The sequence below is a fragment of the Strix aluco genome, chromosome 24 (genome assembly GCF_031877795.1).
Source record: "Strix aluco isolate bStrAlu1 chromosome 24, bStrAlu1.hap1, whole genome shotgun sequence".
Taxonomy (NCBI): domain Eukaryota; kingdom Metazoa; phylum Chordata; class Aves; order Strigiformes; family Strigidae; genus Strix; species Strix aluco.
The window spans coordinates 5,759,319-5,773,399 of NC_133954.1; the positions used below are offsets into that span (position 1 = coordinate 5,759,319).

Here is a 14,081-nt window from a genome sequence, read left to right on the forward strand (position 1 = left end):
TCTGGTGAAAAGAAATTACCTCTTGTGCAAAGTCGAACAGTTTGACTTCATGAGCGAAAGGTCTTCTCAAAAGGAGAAGATATTTATGCAAATACAAAATCACGTGGGTTACAAAACACTCACACATCCCGGAGCTATAAATCCCCAGCAGCCAACACAGAGAAACACCAGGAGTTGAGATGAAGCCTGTCCAAGCAGCAAGTCACACCCTCACAGGACACTAATGAATTTATTGCACCTCCCAACCCAGCCAAGAACATTATTTAAACCTGCCCCAATGGCTTTCCTATGCAAGTGCCTTGGACACACTGGCACATGCAATTAACTTGCACAAAAAAAAGTTAAGCCAGGTGAATCGACACAAGCAGTAAAGTGATGGTGAACTGTCCATCACATGGAAAAATCAAAGGCAGAGGACTTTTTAGAGCATGGTAGCACTTGGTCAAAAAATAGAATAGAGTAGACTATTTCAGTTGGAAGGGATCTCCAACGACCATCTGGTCCAACTGCCTGACCAGCTCAGGGCTGACCAACAGTTAAAGCTGTTATTAAGGGCATTGTCCAAATGTCTCTTACACACTGACAGGCTTGGGGCATCGACCACCTCTCTAGGAAGCCTGTTCCAGTGTTCAACCACCCTCTTGGTAAAGAAATGCTCCCTGATGTCCAGTCTAATCCTGCCCTGGCACAGCTCTGAACCATTCCCCCGCATCCCATCCCTGGATCCCAGGGAGAAGAGCTCAGCACCTCCCTCTCCACGTCCCCTCCTCAGGAAGCTGCAGAGAGCCATGAGCTCGTCCCTCAGCCTCCTTTTCTCCAAACGAGACATACCCAAAGTCCTCAGCTGCCCCTCACAGGACATTCCCTCCAGCCCTGTCACCAGCTTGGTTGCTCTCCTCTGGATGCATTCGAGGATCTGAACACCCTTCTTAAATGGTGGGGCCCAGAGCAGCACACGGTATTCAAGGTGAGGCAATACTGTGTGCTGTTCTGGGCCCCACCATTTAAGAAGGATGTTAAAAACACAAAAAAAGTTTGTGTTCAATATTACGCAGAAAATACTGCTCAACCAACAAAGCAACATGGGTTGGACTCAGGCAACCAAGCAGCAGCACAGCTGGCTGCTCAAGAGCTGACCTCTGGGGAAGGCAACGGGAACAGGGCAATGGAAAATGTGACAAGAGCAGCAGGGACGTGATGGGAAGGAGAGGGAGGACCAGGGAAAGTCACCCAGAGTGATGCAGAGCACCAAGAACGAGCCTTCTCCAAAGACTGTGCCAACTCAGGGGCACACACAGGGCTTGGGAGCAGCTGGGAGCTTGCAAGCGGGAGGAAAAAAGAAAACAGCCAAGACAGGAGCATCCATCTGTCCCGTCTCTCTCCTCGCTCCGCTTGCCTGGCAAAAAAAAGCCACAGCGAAGCCTCTGCCCTCCAGGGTCACAAAAACATATTATCTTAGAGTCAGGAAGATCATACTTTTAACGCCTGGAAATTGCCTTTTAATTATTTAATGAGAAAGCAGCAAGCAGCAATGTGACACCAAAATAGCCTCCTACAAGCACAAACTCTGTAAAGCAAGGGGCCATCATCTCATCAAAAGGTTGGGGACTTGTTTGTCCCCAACCCCAGCAGGTGGGGGAAAGAGGGGTGGGGGAGGGCAGAGAGGGCAGGAAGGATGGATTGATGCTTCCAACCACATCTGGAGATTGATAAAGCTGGGTGGAAGGAAAGGACGAGGGAAATCAGAGCTATGTTCAATACAGGGACAGAGGAGAGGAGGCAAAGCTTGCAAAGATGAAAAGCAAATGCCCTTTTCAGAAGAAAACCATCAGCCAGCTTTGCATGCATCCTTGGCTGGTTGCTCAGTTGAAATATGTTGGTGGATGCACGAGAGCGAGTGTCGACAAGTACTAATAAAACGCACAGCGCAGAATCCAGCCGCAGCCCTGGGTGCAATAAGTCATCCAAGACTTGTAGGAGGTTTCGACAGAGTATATGGATGCAGACATTATTAGAAACAGAATGATTGATGGGTTTGATATTACGGTGCGTGTTGATTTTATGATGGTGTAGGTAGCTGGGATTATGTGCACGCAATGTCTGGATTTGTCACCTTATGCAGTAAATATTTTAAGTATTGTTTCACAGTGAATAACTCAAGGCAGGGTGATACCTTATGTTGAAAATACACTCTCTCGACAGAATGCATTTTTGCAATCAGCTGAGCATAAACTGGTTTAGGGACCAGGAGATGCTTAATTATCGTGCAGTGCAGGGAATTAGCTGGTTACCTTAACTGGTACACTGCAACCTGCCGCTCCAGGCGCAAAGCGCAGCCCCAGCCTCAATGCTCCCACATCCCACCGTGAGCAGCACACACATTTCCATACGTTATTCCAGGAGGTGGTAGCACAGAGGGAAAGAAAACAGAGGGTAAAGACTAATAATCCCTTAGAGAATCCATTGCTATTGAAAAATAGTTGTTATAAAGTTATATGCACCTGGGAGAACCGTATGATACATCCTGGTGTGTTGTCGGGAGCCTTTCAGGCTGCTTTCCTGCTGTAGTACAGCAAAAACTTGCCTGTTTTTCCACTACTTTTGGAGGCATTTGCTAGTTTCTACTAAATTTAGCACAGAAAGGTCTGAGAGACACGAAGCCCCCCAACACAAGCCCCGGAGCAGCAGGCTGGTGACGTGGGAGCGGGTGTTCCTACGCTCTCCCATGGGGACAAGCAGCCTCAAGGGCTCGTTCCCATTCTCCACGGAGCCACGGAGGTGTGTGAGCACATCTGCAGCTTGCCTTGGGACCCAGCACCACCCTCAGCATCGCCATCCCTCCTCACCTCCCCCCCTGCAAAAAGAGGGAACCCCCTCCCCTTGCTTTTGAAGGCGATGGAGGGGCACTTCCCAAGACAGGCACAGGGCAGGAGAGCAGGCAGGGAAGAGAAAGCAGCCCGGAGCGTTTGCAACAAGGAGGGCAAGGCATTCCTTCTAACACTCTGCAAGGCCCCAGCTTCAAAAAAATAAAACACAACAGTGAAAACACACTCACAAGCAGCACTGCTTTCTAGACTGCAACGGGAAAGGCCATTAGACCTTCTCATGGCCATTAAATCTCTGCGTAAGTGGGTACCCCCCTCCCAGCACCTTCAGAAAGGGCGGGTGAGGAAAGTGGACTTAAATTTCACTTGCAGCTTTGTAAGTGATTTCAGACCTGTTTTCCTGGATATTTTGGTCACTGTGTTTGCCCTCACGCAGAGTTGGGGATAACTATGTATCTTCCCCCCATCTGGTTAAAGAGAGCAAGCAAAGCGGGGGGTTTTCCTCTCGCACAAGCACATGCAGAAGGAAGTTTTCAAGCAGCCCGTTCAAAAATATGAGGCACAGAACATCAAGGATCTGTGCAAAGTACCTCTCAGTGACATTGCCACCTGGATGAAGAAAAGCCAAAGATTCCCGGTTGGAATTACAAAGAGCACAAGCCCAGGACAGAGCCCAGAGGACCTCATGCACCAACTCCGTATGATTTCAGATGAACCCTGAAGCATCCACCCACAAGAAACAGTGTTGGGTCCACAGCCCCAAGCAGCAAGTCCTCTAAGAGACCACAAAAATCAAACACAGCCCCGAGCAGACCGACAGCACTGCAGAGATGTGTCCAGCAAGCCCTCGAGCCAGAGGAAGATGCTACTCAGCTTGCCCCTTTCTCCAGCTGCTTGCAAAAAATGCGACATCTCTGAAATCTAGGCTGGGCTTGAAGTAGTTTGTAGCTAAAGGAATCCAGCACTAAGGTCAAGTTGCTGATGCTTCTGCTCCTGCCCACTGCTCAGACAGATTGGGGTCCTTCCGCAAGAGTGGGTTAGGAAGCACTGATGCATTAAGTCTAATAAAGCTACAGGATGAGGTTATTTATTTTTGTCAGTAACATATGTTGGGAGCCTATAAGATTTACATGCCCACAATGAGACACTTTCGATCCTTCCATAAATTTATTACAAAATACAGAGTGAATTCCCTATCACACGTTATCCTTGTTTCCAGCCATTGGAAGTGTTTCTAAAAGGCAAAAAGGAAAGAAAAAAAAACCCAAACCGCAAAGGTTTCAGTCTTTTTCAACCATATTACGTAACTTTTCCCCCACACTGGCAACAGTAATTCCTGCTTGTGAATCATAGCTAATTGTATTATAATAGGCCATTCTTCTTGATTTAATATACCGTATGAAAATCAGTATGTGAGTGAGTGTGGTCATAAGATTAGTAACAGCTCTAGTTCTTAATTTATGTTCACACTTTATTATTGAAAAATTTAAAGCTCAAGGGTGTTGAGGAGGATGTTTTGCTGGAATTTGTTTTATTCCAAAAGTAAATTACAAAACTGGGGGAGAGGGGAGTGGAACAATCAAAAACAAATTACAAATACCTGCTCCCACTGCATGGAATTACAGCGCTCAGGGTGAAGAAACTCCGAACTGCCTGAGAACGAAATGAATCAGCTGCATTATCACAGAGGTCTGCAACAACAGGGTTCCCCATTTTCAAAAAGAGAGAAGAAAAACGTAGAGAAGACCACAGTCCAAAACAGATCAAGATTCATGGGTGATTTTTGGCTGGGTCACAGAGTAGAGAGAGAGGGGACTCGAGAAAGGAAAGGAAATTAGGGAAGGGTGAAAGAAGTGGTGGGAAGGGTGAAAGAAGTGGTGAAAACTGCAAAGAAGGTGAGACAGAGCAGAAAGGCAGGGAAAAAAGAGAATTGCAATCAAGCAAAAGGGCAGGGGAAAGCAAAGGGAGAAGAAATAACACAGCCCTGCTGTCAAACCCTGGCCAAGCCCGCCTACGTGCTTTGAAGCGGTTCGGGGCCAGCGCATGTCTTTTTGAGTTTGATTTTTATTTTTTAAGGCATGGGCAATCCATTACAGGCAGGATGTCCCCGGGCAGCTTCAGGCCCCAGGCGTGCCCGCAGCCATCGCTGTCCCTGCCAGAGGGGATAAGGGCATCGCAGCATCCCTGTCCTGCAGCCAGCACCCGGGACCGCTGCTACCCCCCACCAGGGCCGGCTCCAGGCTGGCCTCTGCCTGCACCATCAGGGAATGGAAAATGTGACCTTGGATTGGCATCAGGATGCAAAACTTATGGGCAAGCAACAGCCCCGCATGCAGGCTTAGCCCCAACCAGGGATAAATGCATCTGCAGTAATACCCCACGATCTAACCCAGGCAGCTCTCCTCCATCCCGGCTCAGGAGGTGGCAAGCCCACAGCCAGGATGGAAAAGGCAAACCCAAACGAAAAAGCTCATCCCAGCTCCAATTTCAGCCATCCTGCTGGGAAAAGCGACTGTTTCTGGAGCCAGCCCAGGATGCTGCAAAGCATTTATGGCACCATGTAACGCTCCAGCCAGGAACAAGCTCCGGCAGCCCGGGGATTTCAGGATAAAGGACATTACCTTGAACTACACCCAGAGTAAAGGGCAAACCCCAGGAGCCTCCAGGGGATAACGGGCTCGCCACAGCCATTTTCATTAAACAAACTCTCAGCTGCATCTCCTAAGTGCACGGGGGCACCAGGGAGCCCAAGCCTGACTTACTCCCATCCTGCAGAAGAGCTGGATTTCTGCTGTGTTTATTTAACCTCCCCAACACCAGTTTCCTTTGGTATCTACATCACAATACAAGAATTATTATTCTTTGCATTCAGCACATATTAGTAGATGGTCGGCAGATCCTGAAGCAATTTGCAAATATTAATTAAGCCTTAGCAGAGTCCCTGAGTGGTAGGTAACTGTAATTATGTCCCTAATTATATTAATTTTGCTGTAGGGCGGCAAGTAATTATTTGGAATCTATTATATAACCAAAACAAACCTATGTTGATGATTACATGTTTAGCATGTGCCTAACTGGTGTTTTGTTTCCTGACTGATGGCTTCGGCATAAATGAAAGAGGAAAAAAAAAAAAAAAAGGCACAAAAAGCACATAGGAAAAAAACACACAGGAAAGTTCTGCTAAAAATCTCTCCTCTGTTCCACAGCCTGATTCCTCTCTCCCAACCACACTCATCCCTCCTCTCGACACACAGTATGTTTGCATACCCCTACACAAAGGGGTTTGTGCTCCAACCCAGGACAAAAAAGGAACAAAAGAGGACCAGAAACTGAGAAAAGCTCAGAAGTTTCATGGTGGTAAGTGGCAAAACCTTAGCTGAACTGTTTCCCCACTGAACAGATTTTTTTCTTGCCTGCCTAAAATAACAGCCCCCATAGTTTTCACCCCAAGTACTTGCCCAGGTTTTGTTAAAACCTACAATCCTGCAAAGTTTAAGCAGTTGCTTGCATCTGGACCTAGCTCAAGCGGGTTGCAAAGCACAGGATGCAAAGGATTCAGGAGCACCAGCACGAGCAGAACCCAGCCCTTATCCCAAATTCAGTGGGCCAAGAAGCTGCATCCCACCTCCCTGCGCAGCCACGCAATCCGTAGCACACTTATTCTCCACCAGTTCAGCAAGGAGCCCTAATGCAAAGGTCCTGCTGCAGACCAGTTTCTGGCCAAACCCAGAGGAAAAGTGACCCAAGTGCAGCCTCCCACACCAGAAAGACATTTACTCTTCGAAGACATTCTCCACACCACACACTCACAGTGCAGCGCTACCCAGAAATAAAGACCAGGGCGCTGTAAAATCGTAAAATATAAAGAACTTTCCATTATTTTTTTTCCTAAATTAGCAAGGCAGAGCAGGTCTCCCTGAACACCCTCATCCTACACAGTCTGAAGGGTTCATGGCAAGAGCCCGGGCAGCACATCTCCGCGTCAGCTTGAAAAATTTCACCGTGGCCTTCCCAGTGCGGCGTATTGATGGAGCTCGGAGACGTTAGTGCTGACCCAGCAGCGAGGTGCACTCCTTAGATCAGTTTTATGCCAGCCTTTAAAACCCGATGTCATTTTTCAAATTAAAAAAAAAAAAGAAAAAAAAATAGAGGCAAAAGTCAGAGCAGCTTTGCTGGACCAAATTGATTATCACAAGACAGTAAAGGATTGTTCCCCGCAGCTCGTTCTCGATAGCCCATCTCCAGCAGACAACCAATTAGGGAAGTTTCTATCCACCCTCACCCTTGAATCTTCTCAGTCTGTATTTTTCTGCTCCATCCCAAATACATCCTCATTACACACTATCCATACCTCAAAGAGCCACATCCAGCTCTCCCAGCCACCCTTGGCTTGGACAACCTATGCAGCTCCTTCGGTCCTGCCTCATAAATCAATCCCCAGTCATAACTCTTTTATTGCCGTTATCCTGCACACTCTCCTCAATTTGTCAATATTTTTTTTTCTTCCAGGGAGATGCTCCAAAGACAGAGGGTGGAAAAATACAGTTTTGTTGCAATTGCATATTATCTTCTTCAAGTCTGGAAGGACACTGGTTTGCACTATGTTGAAAAGTACCACTAACGTCTCTACCTAAAATTTGTTTGAGTAAGAACTGGCCAAAAATGTTTAAACAGAAGAGTTTTCAAAGCATCTCCATTTTTCAGTGGAAAATTATTAAAGGGGTCTGCTTTGACTATGCTACACTTAGGGAGAAGGTGAAAAGTCAAGATGACACCAAACCAAAATGTTTTCAGAGAGTTTTACCTCATGAAAAGTTTCAGTATCATACCTATTAAGAAAAAAAAAAAAGTCAAACTAAGTCACCCAGGAGATGGGAGGTCTGAATTTCAACCACACCTAATCCAACTGAAAGCCAGAACTAGGAAGGAGGACCAGGCCTTTCCCAAAAAAAACATACGCCTTCTCCACGCTGGATGCCAAGAAGGGCAAAGTGCTTTGGCAGATGCCTGTGCTGATGAGGATGAGGATGAGCATGAGCATGAGGATGAGCATGAGCATGAGCGGCTAACTCCCACTCCAAGGAAACCATCAGTAGCAATGAAGATGGCAACCCCTTCGCACCAATTCATGTCACTGTCAAGCCAAGCTCCCGACAACAAGGGTTTGATCATTTTAATTCCCTCCTAATCCCTGGACTGTCCTCCTGCTCCCAGCACCAACCCCACACCTCCTCTCGCAGCTGACCCCTTGCCATCCCTCCCCCAAAGTCACGGCAAACGGCCCTTACAAATTCAGCTGCAGCGCCGAGGCAACATCTGATGCTCTGCTGATGTGGTCTATCAATCCCATGAGACAAGATGAATTAGGCTATCTGCTGCAAAAAAATATAATAATAAAAAGGGCTTAGGTACCCACACTCCAGTCATATCCCATTTCAGACTCCTAAATCAAAAAGATGTGATCATAAAAAGCCCTGCAGACCTGCCGGCTACTGCAAAGGAGCCAGTTCTCCACAAGCATTAGGCTACCAAATTAAACAAGGGGAGAGAAGAAGCCCACGACCCCCGATCATGCATGCTGCCCAGCCTTTCTTGCTCCATGGATTTATCTGGGATGTCTTAAACTCTGCAGAGCAAACCTGCTTTGGAAGGGCTAGTGCAGCACCAGCCAGGCGATGCTCCTTGGTCCCTGCTCTTCTCCTGTAGCAGCTCAATGCTCATCCACAATCCAGCAATTGAGTGGCAATCTCCAAGCCAGCTCATCTCAGTTTTTATTCTCCAGCCTAATTGCAGTCACAATCACCTCAACAACCAACTTTGCAGGAAAACAAGAATGTTTAACTTCAGTGCAGGGACCAATTGACCCAAACATGCATTAAATCACCCCAAACCCCTCTTCGGAGCCAGCCCATCTTTCACAGCGAGCATCATTTCGGGCAGCACTTAGTACTGTTCAGTCCTAATTTCTCCTTGGATTCTTTGACACTAACTAACACAAAATTAGCAATATTACTTCATGTCGCTGCAGTCTGGTGAGGAAAGCACGGACTTGGCACTGCTGCTTTAATGAGCAAGACTGAATCCAACTGGCTCCACTCGTAATTCCCTTAAATGGCAGCTGTACAAATCGGGAGCATATTTAAAGCTTCAGCCCCACATCAGCATAATTAAACGCAACCCACTTCCCTTCCAAAAGCAATAGTACCAGCAAGCCAGATTTAAGTTATGTTTGGAACTGGCACTAAAAAAATAAATAAATAATTAAAATAAAAATATAACAGAATAGGGGTCTAAAAAGGAATTGGGTAAAACAGTTTGTTTGTAGTCGAGTGAGCAGAATTCCCAAACAAACAAAACCACACATGCACGCTGAAATTACTGTGCAATTAGTTATGGTGGTGCTAAATACAGGGCTTACAGCTACTGCGAGCCTCGGTCCATCCCAGCTGGCGGCACAGCCCTTCCCGTCTGCAGTCACAACGAAACCGGATGCAAACCCAGGGCTGGAAATGTCTCGTTAATTCAGTTTGATGAGGGTCAGCTTCACACTGGACACAGCTGATTATCTAGCTGGGAAACAGCAAAATAATGCCCCCCACCCCCAGCATTCAGGAAGATTTTCTAAAATGTCCTTTCCTGCAGCAAAGCAGCACCCAGGTCTCTATTCAACTGCTACCCCGTAAAGTCCCTGTTCTGGGAATAAAAAAAAAAAAATGTTTAAAAAAAATAAGTGGTGAGCAAATAAAAACACGAACAGGTATTGACTGTGGGGCCTTCAAAGCAGCCCCATAAATCACAGCCCTCACCAGGGCTTGTTTCAGCAAGGTGCAATCAGGATGGAGACTGAGACCTGCCCTCCGTCCCTGCAAAGGCCGTCTCTCCCCCTTGGAACGGGCAGGTCACGAGCCACACTTTCCCAGGCAGAGCCACAGGTGACAAATTTTATTTGGGAAGTTATTAAATCAGGATGAGGTAATTAGCCCATAAATCCCAACTCATGGGATGTATTAATAACTTTCTCAGAAAGAAAAATATAAAATAAAAGAAATCAATAAGCACAGGACAGAATAATCAAGATAAATATTTTAGAAACAGAGCTCAGTGGAATAAATCAACACCCGAATTCAAGCGACGCAGAGCAAAGCGATCGTCCACTTAATCCTGATACTCAGTTACAGATAGATGGGGCCATTCCTGCAAGGGAAAGCAAATACCATCTTTAATCATTAAACCGCCCAGTTCTGACAGTTTTATATTAGCAACTGGAAGAAGTTTCTGAAGGACACCAACTGCTGAACAGCTCCTTCCCTTTGAGTCAAGGCGACAGCCGAGCACGTGCACAGCCATCATGTCGTGCAACAGCTGAGCTTTTAGGTCCAGGCTATGGAAATAAGTAAACCTACACATATTGATCAAGGGGTAGCAGCCTCCATCTGACCCAAACACAACCATCCTCATCCAGCTGGAAATGCTGCACACAGCCGGCAAAACCTCCCTTGCACAGCCAAGAGAATAACTCAAAACTGAGCGCTCATAAATAAGCTAAACATGCCCAACTAAACCATCTCAGTCCTACAGCACTTGAGTTCCACAAATTAGTGCAAACCACCCCCCCCCGCCTCACTTACATATGTTGGGAAATAAAAACGCAATGCTACCTCCACATGTTGGTTTTGTTGTGCTTATTCTCAAGTAGCCCTTTGCTGTTTCATGTTACGGAAGTGCAATTCCCACCGTACCCTAATGGTATAAACAAAGCGAGGTTGAAAGAAGAGGCAATCTCTTGTACGAGATGCACTAACAGAGTTGGAAAGAATAAAAGGAGACCAGCTCTCTCATCCAGAGCCTTTTCTTCTGCTTCAGATCTAAGGAAGGACTTGTTTGTTCAAAAACAAGTCTGGTTTGCTCTTGTGGGTTTTTTACCCAATGAAAGATAGCACCCTGCAAGCATTACCTCACTCTTGTCTTTTGAGACGGAAAATGCTCTTTGAGCATCCAAGCAGGTAAAAAAACTGCAAAATACTCTTTACACTATCATTTATTCAGTTTGCATTTGATCTTTCTCACCCGCTTTGCTTCACATCCGTGCCCAGTTCAAACCGCACAATTCTCTTGCCCCTCCTTGGTGTTATTTCTTCCCAGCTCAGGAGGAAAAGCAGAAGCTTCAAGTAACCCAGACCCAAAGGGACGCCTGGGGCTGCCCAACTCTCAACCCTCGCAGCAAACCCCAAGCCCTGGGTTTGGTACCTCGACCCCAGACCACGCGCCCCAGGGAGCGCGTTCCCCCCGCGACGAACCCTCCAGACACACGCCAGACCCCACAGAAGATGCTTCCAGCATCTCCCCAAGAAACGTTCTTTGCTAGGGATTTACAGGTGGAAAAGCTCCTCAGCCTTTACTCAAGGACAACGCAGAGGTCACTCTCTTTTGCTTTAAAACAGAGAGGAGGAAGGACGTGCTGCGATGGAGGGAGTTGGTACTAACCCCCCCGCCCCAGCCCTGCTTCCTGCAGCAACTCGGTGCAGGGAAGGCAGATCCAGTCGCTTCCTCTGGCACGGAGGGCTCCCATCTCCCTCCACCCCGGCGTCCCCCTCCCGGGGCCGCACACCCTCTGGGATGGGAAGAAGGGGAAAAAATTGCCCTGTATTTTTCCCATTTCCTCAGCTGAGCGATTCCACGCGACGGCACAGGTCCGACAGCAGAGATGGGGAGCGCTCCCCTGCGCCCCGGGCCAGGTCCTGGCACGCTGCGAGCTCCCAGCAAGACTCTCAGGGCTGACACACACCATCTCCTTCCCTCCCACCCTGGAGAGGCAGCTTCTCAGATCTGCGCAGGATGGCTGGAGAAGCAGCTCGCTTTGGTGGCATGAAACAGCTGCTGCACAGCGTTTAGTAACCGGTTACATCGAACAGAGTCTGCCCTTAACTCCCACATCGCTCCCCACTGCGTCCTCTGCTCACGTCAAGCCAGAAGAGCGCTCCAGGATTTACATTTCTTGGGACAACGTGAATCATGTCGCCTTGCTTGCCGCAACTCAGAGCAAGAGGTCATTAAAACCTGCAGTCAGGCCCTACTGACGACTAGCAAACATCATCACACTTGTAAACGGGAGAACTGGACGAGGGAGGCAGCTTTTCCCAGCCCAAAGGCTGAGTGCCTGTTTCTGCCTATTATTCCCAAATTTCCTTATGTTATTGTACTGGTTGGCAGAGCTGTCCTGCTAGAAAGGGCCTGTATCGATACGCTATTTATTTTTTTTAAATAAAATTATTTTATTTCTGCTCACCTTTGCAGCAGCATATGCTAACTCAACAGTCCCGGGCAGCTCACTTCGTCCCGCAGGGTTATTCTCTCTCCTTCCCTTTACAATTTAGCAGCCAGCTAGGCTGATGTGAGGAGTCCAAAGACACAATTTCTTTTGATTTTAGGTATGCATCTCAGGCAGCGCTTACAGAACAGGGAATTCAACTCCTCTCCTGCGTGCGGAGCAGCAACAGCTCAAACTAGTTATCTCTCCCTACAGACACCAGCACCGCTAACAGCAGCAAGAGTATTTAATCACAGTGTATACCTCTCTCTCCTGGATATCTGCAGAGATTAGAAGAGCAGAATATTCCAGCACAATAAACATCCAGCTGCTCTCAATGAAGTACGAAGGGGCTGTTCAAAAGAGTTCAGTTTCAGCTCTCATTTGGAGCTACTGAAGATTCAGTATCTCCTCTTACCGCACTGTAGCCTGCAAACAGTCCCGCGGGAATTTTTTTCCAGCAGAGATACTCTTGGTGGTTTGCAAAACTGTGCCCTAAGGTCGGGGGTTTGGTCCTGGGCCGGAGTCCAGGGGTAAACTCCCGCCTAGTGCCTCAGCGCTCACGCGGGGGGGGGGGGGGGCGGGGGCCTTCTAGAAGGTAAAGGCGGCAGCTCTAATTAGCAGAGCTCATCATTTGCAAACCAAATCACGCTGCACAACACCACACAGCTGCGCAGGGGGCAGCTCAGCTCACCCACCAGGAATTCGCTGGGCAGCACAAGGAGCGGGTTCGAGCTAAGGCTGTGTCCCCCCCCGGCACCCCTCCTCCAGCGGGACGGGGCTGAGCTCAGCCTAAACCTGCAAATCCAGGCGGAGCTCACCCGAGGAAACTTTTGCTTCCTAGCTGGCGGTGGGAAAAGTCGAGATGTAACTATGCTGGAAGCAACAGGGCAAATGTGACCGAAGTAGCTGGGACGGCCGCAGCATTTTATTTTTGAGTTAAAAAATAAGGGGGCGGCCAGCCCTGCTGATGGCCAGAGTTACCCTTAAGACAGCAAACATCAGCTTTGGTCCGGAGGGGAAACGAGCATTCGGGGAAACAGCGGGGTGGGCAGAGACCTGCCGGGGGGGCGCGGGGAGGGCTTGGGGGCGCCGCACCCCGAGTAGCGGCATCACCGCGACCGGCGGGGGGGACGACGGGGGGACGACGACACCAACAAAAAAAGTCAAACAAAACCAGGCGCTGGGCGGCGGGGAGAGCCGGGAGCGGGGGGAACCGGGGGCACTCACCGCGGAGAAGTTGTGGGGCCCGCAGAGCTCGCCGCGGTACTTGCAGGAGAGCAGCATGTCCTCCAGCTGGTGGCCCAGGCGGTCCATGAACTCGGCGCTGATGCCCTCGTAGTGCCGGGGGGGCAAAAAGAGGCGGAAATCGGCCAGTTTGGCGAACCAGCGGAGCCGCGCCTCGTCGCCGCGCAGCAGCTCGGTGAGCAGCGGGCGGGCGGTGCGGTTGGGCAGCAGCAGCCCCAGCCAGTGCCCCGCGTAGTAGAGATCCCCCTTGGAGAGGCGGGGGAAGCGCAGCGGGTTGTTGTTGCAGAGGGTGACGGCGGGGAAGGGCAGCTGGCGGCTCCACTCGGTGCGCACCTGGGTGTGCGAGGGGAAGGAGAGCCAGTGCAGCAGGCGGTTGGAGGACCAGGACAGCAGCAGCCCCAGCGCGGTGCAGAAGGCCAGCACCCACAGCGCCCGCCGCGGCAGCGCCGCCCGCCCCCCGCACATGTGCCGCAGCCCGTGCAGCCGAGCGCGCAGCGGCGGCACCCGGCGCCCCCCCCCCCCCCGCCATGGGCGCTCCCCCCCCCCCGCCCCCTCCCCACCACCCCCCGCCGCCGCCGCCGCCGCCGCCGCCCGGGGATCAGCGCCCGCCGCCCCGCGCCATGCCGGGCCCCGCCGGGCCCCGCGCCGCGGCCGGCAGCGGCCCCGAGCGGCGGGGGGAGCGGCCGCGGGCAGCCCGCCGC

At 49.8% G+C, this 14,081-nt stretch overlaps 1 protein-coding gene across 2 annotated transcripts in view; it reads right to left on the reverse strand.

Moving 5' to 3' along the window:
• The window catches only part of LOC141934320 (acid-sensing ion channel 2-like), a 104,501-nt gene extending 90,620 nt beyond the window's left edge, over nucleotides 1-13,881 (reverse strand). For both annotated transcript variants that reach the window (XR_012626302.1, XM_074849678.1), the window contains exon 1: nucleotides 13,363-13,881. Coding sequence is in view for 1 of the 2 variants with exons in the window: in XM_074849678.1 (XP_074705779.1) it covers nucleotides 13,363-13,845 (483 nt within the window). In the remaining variant the exon portion in view is untranslated. The remainder of the gene's footprint in view (nucleotides 1-13,362) is intronic.
• Nucleotides 13,882-14,081: the final 200 nt, after the last annotated feature.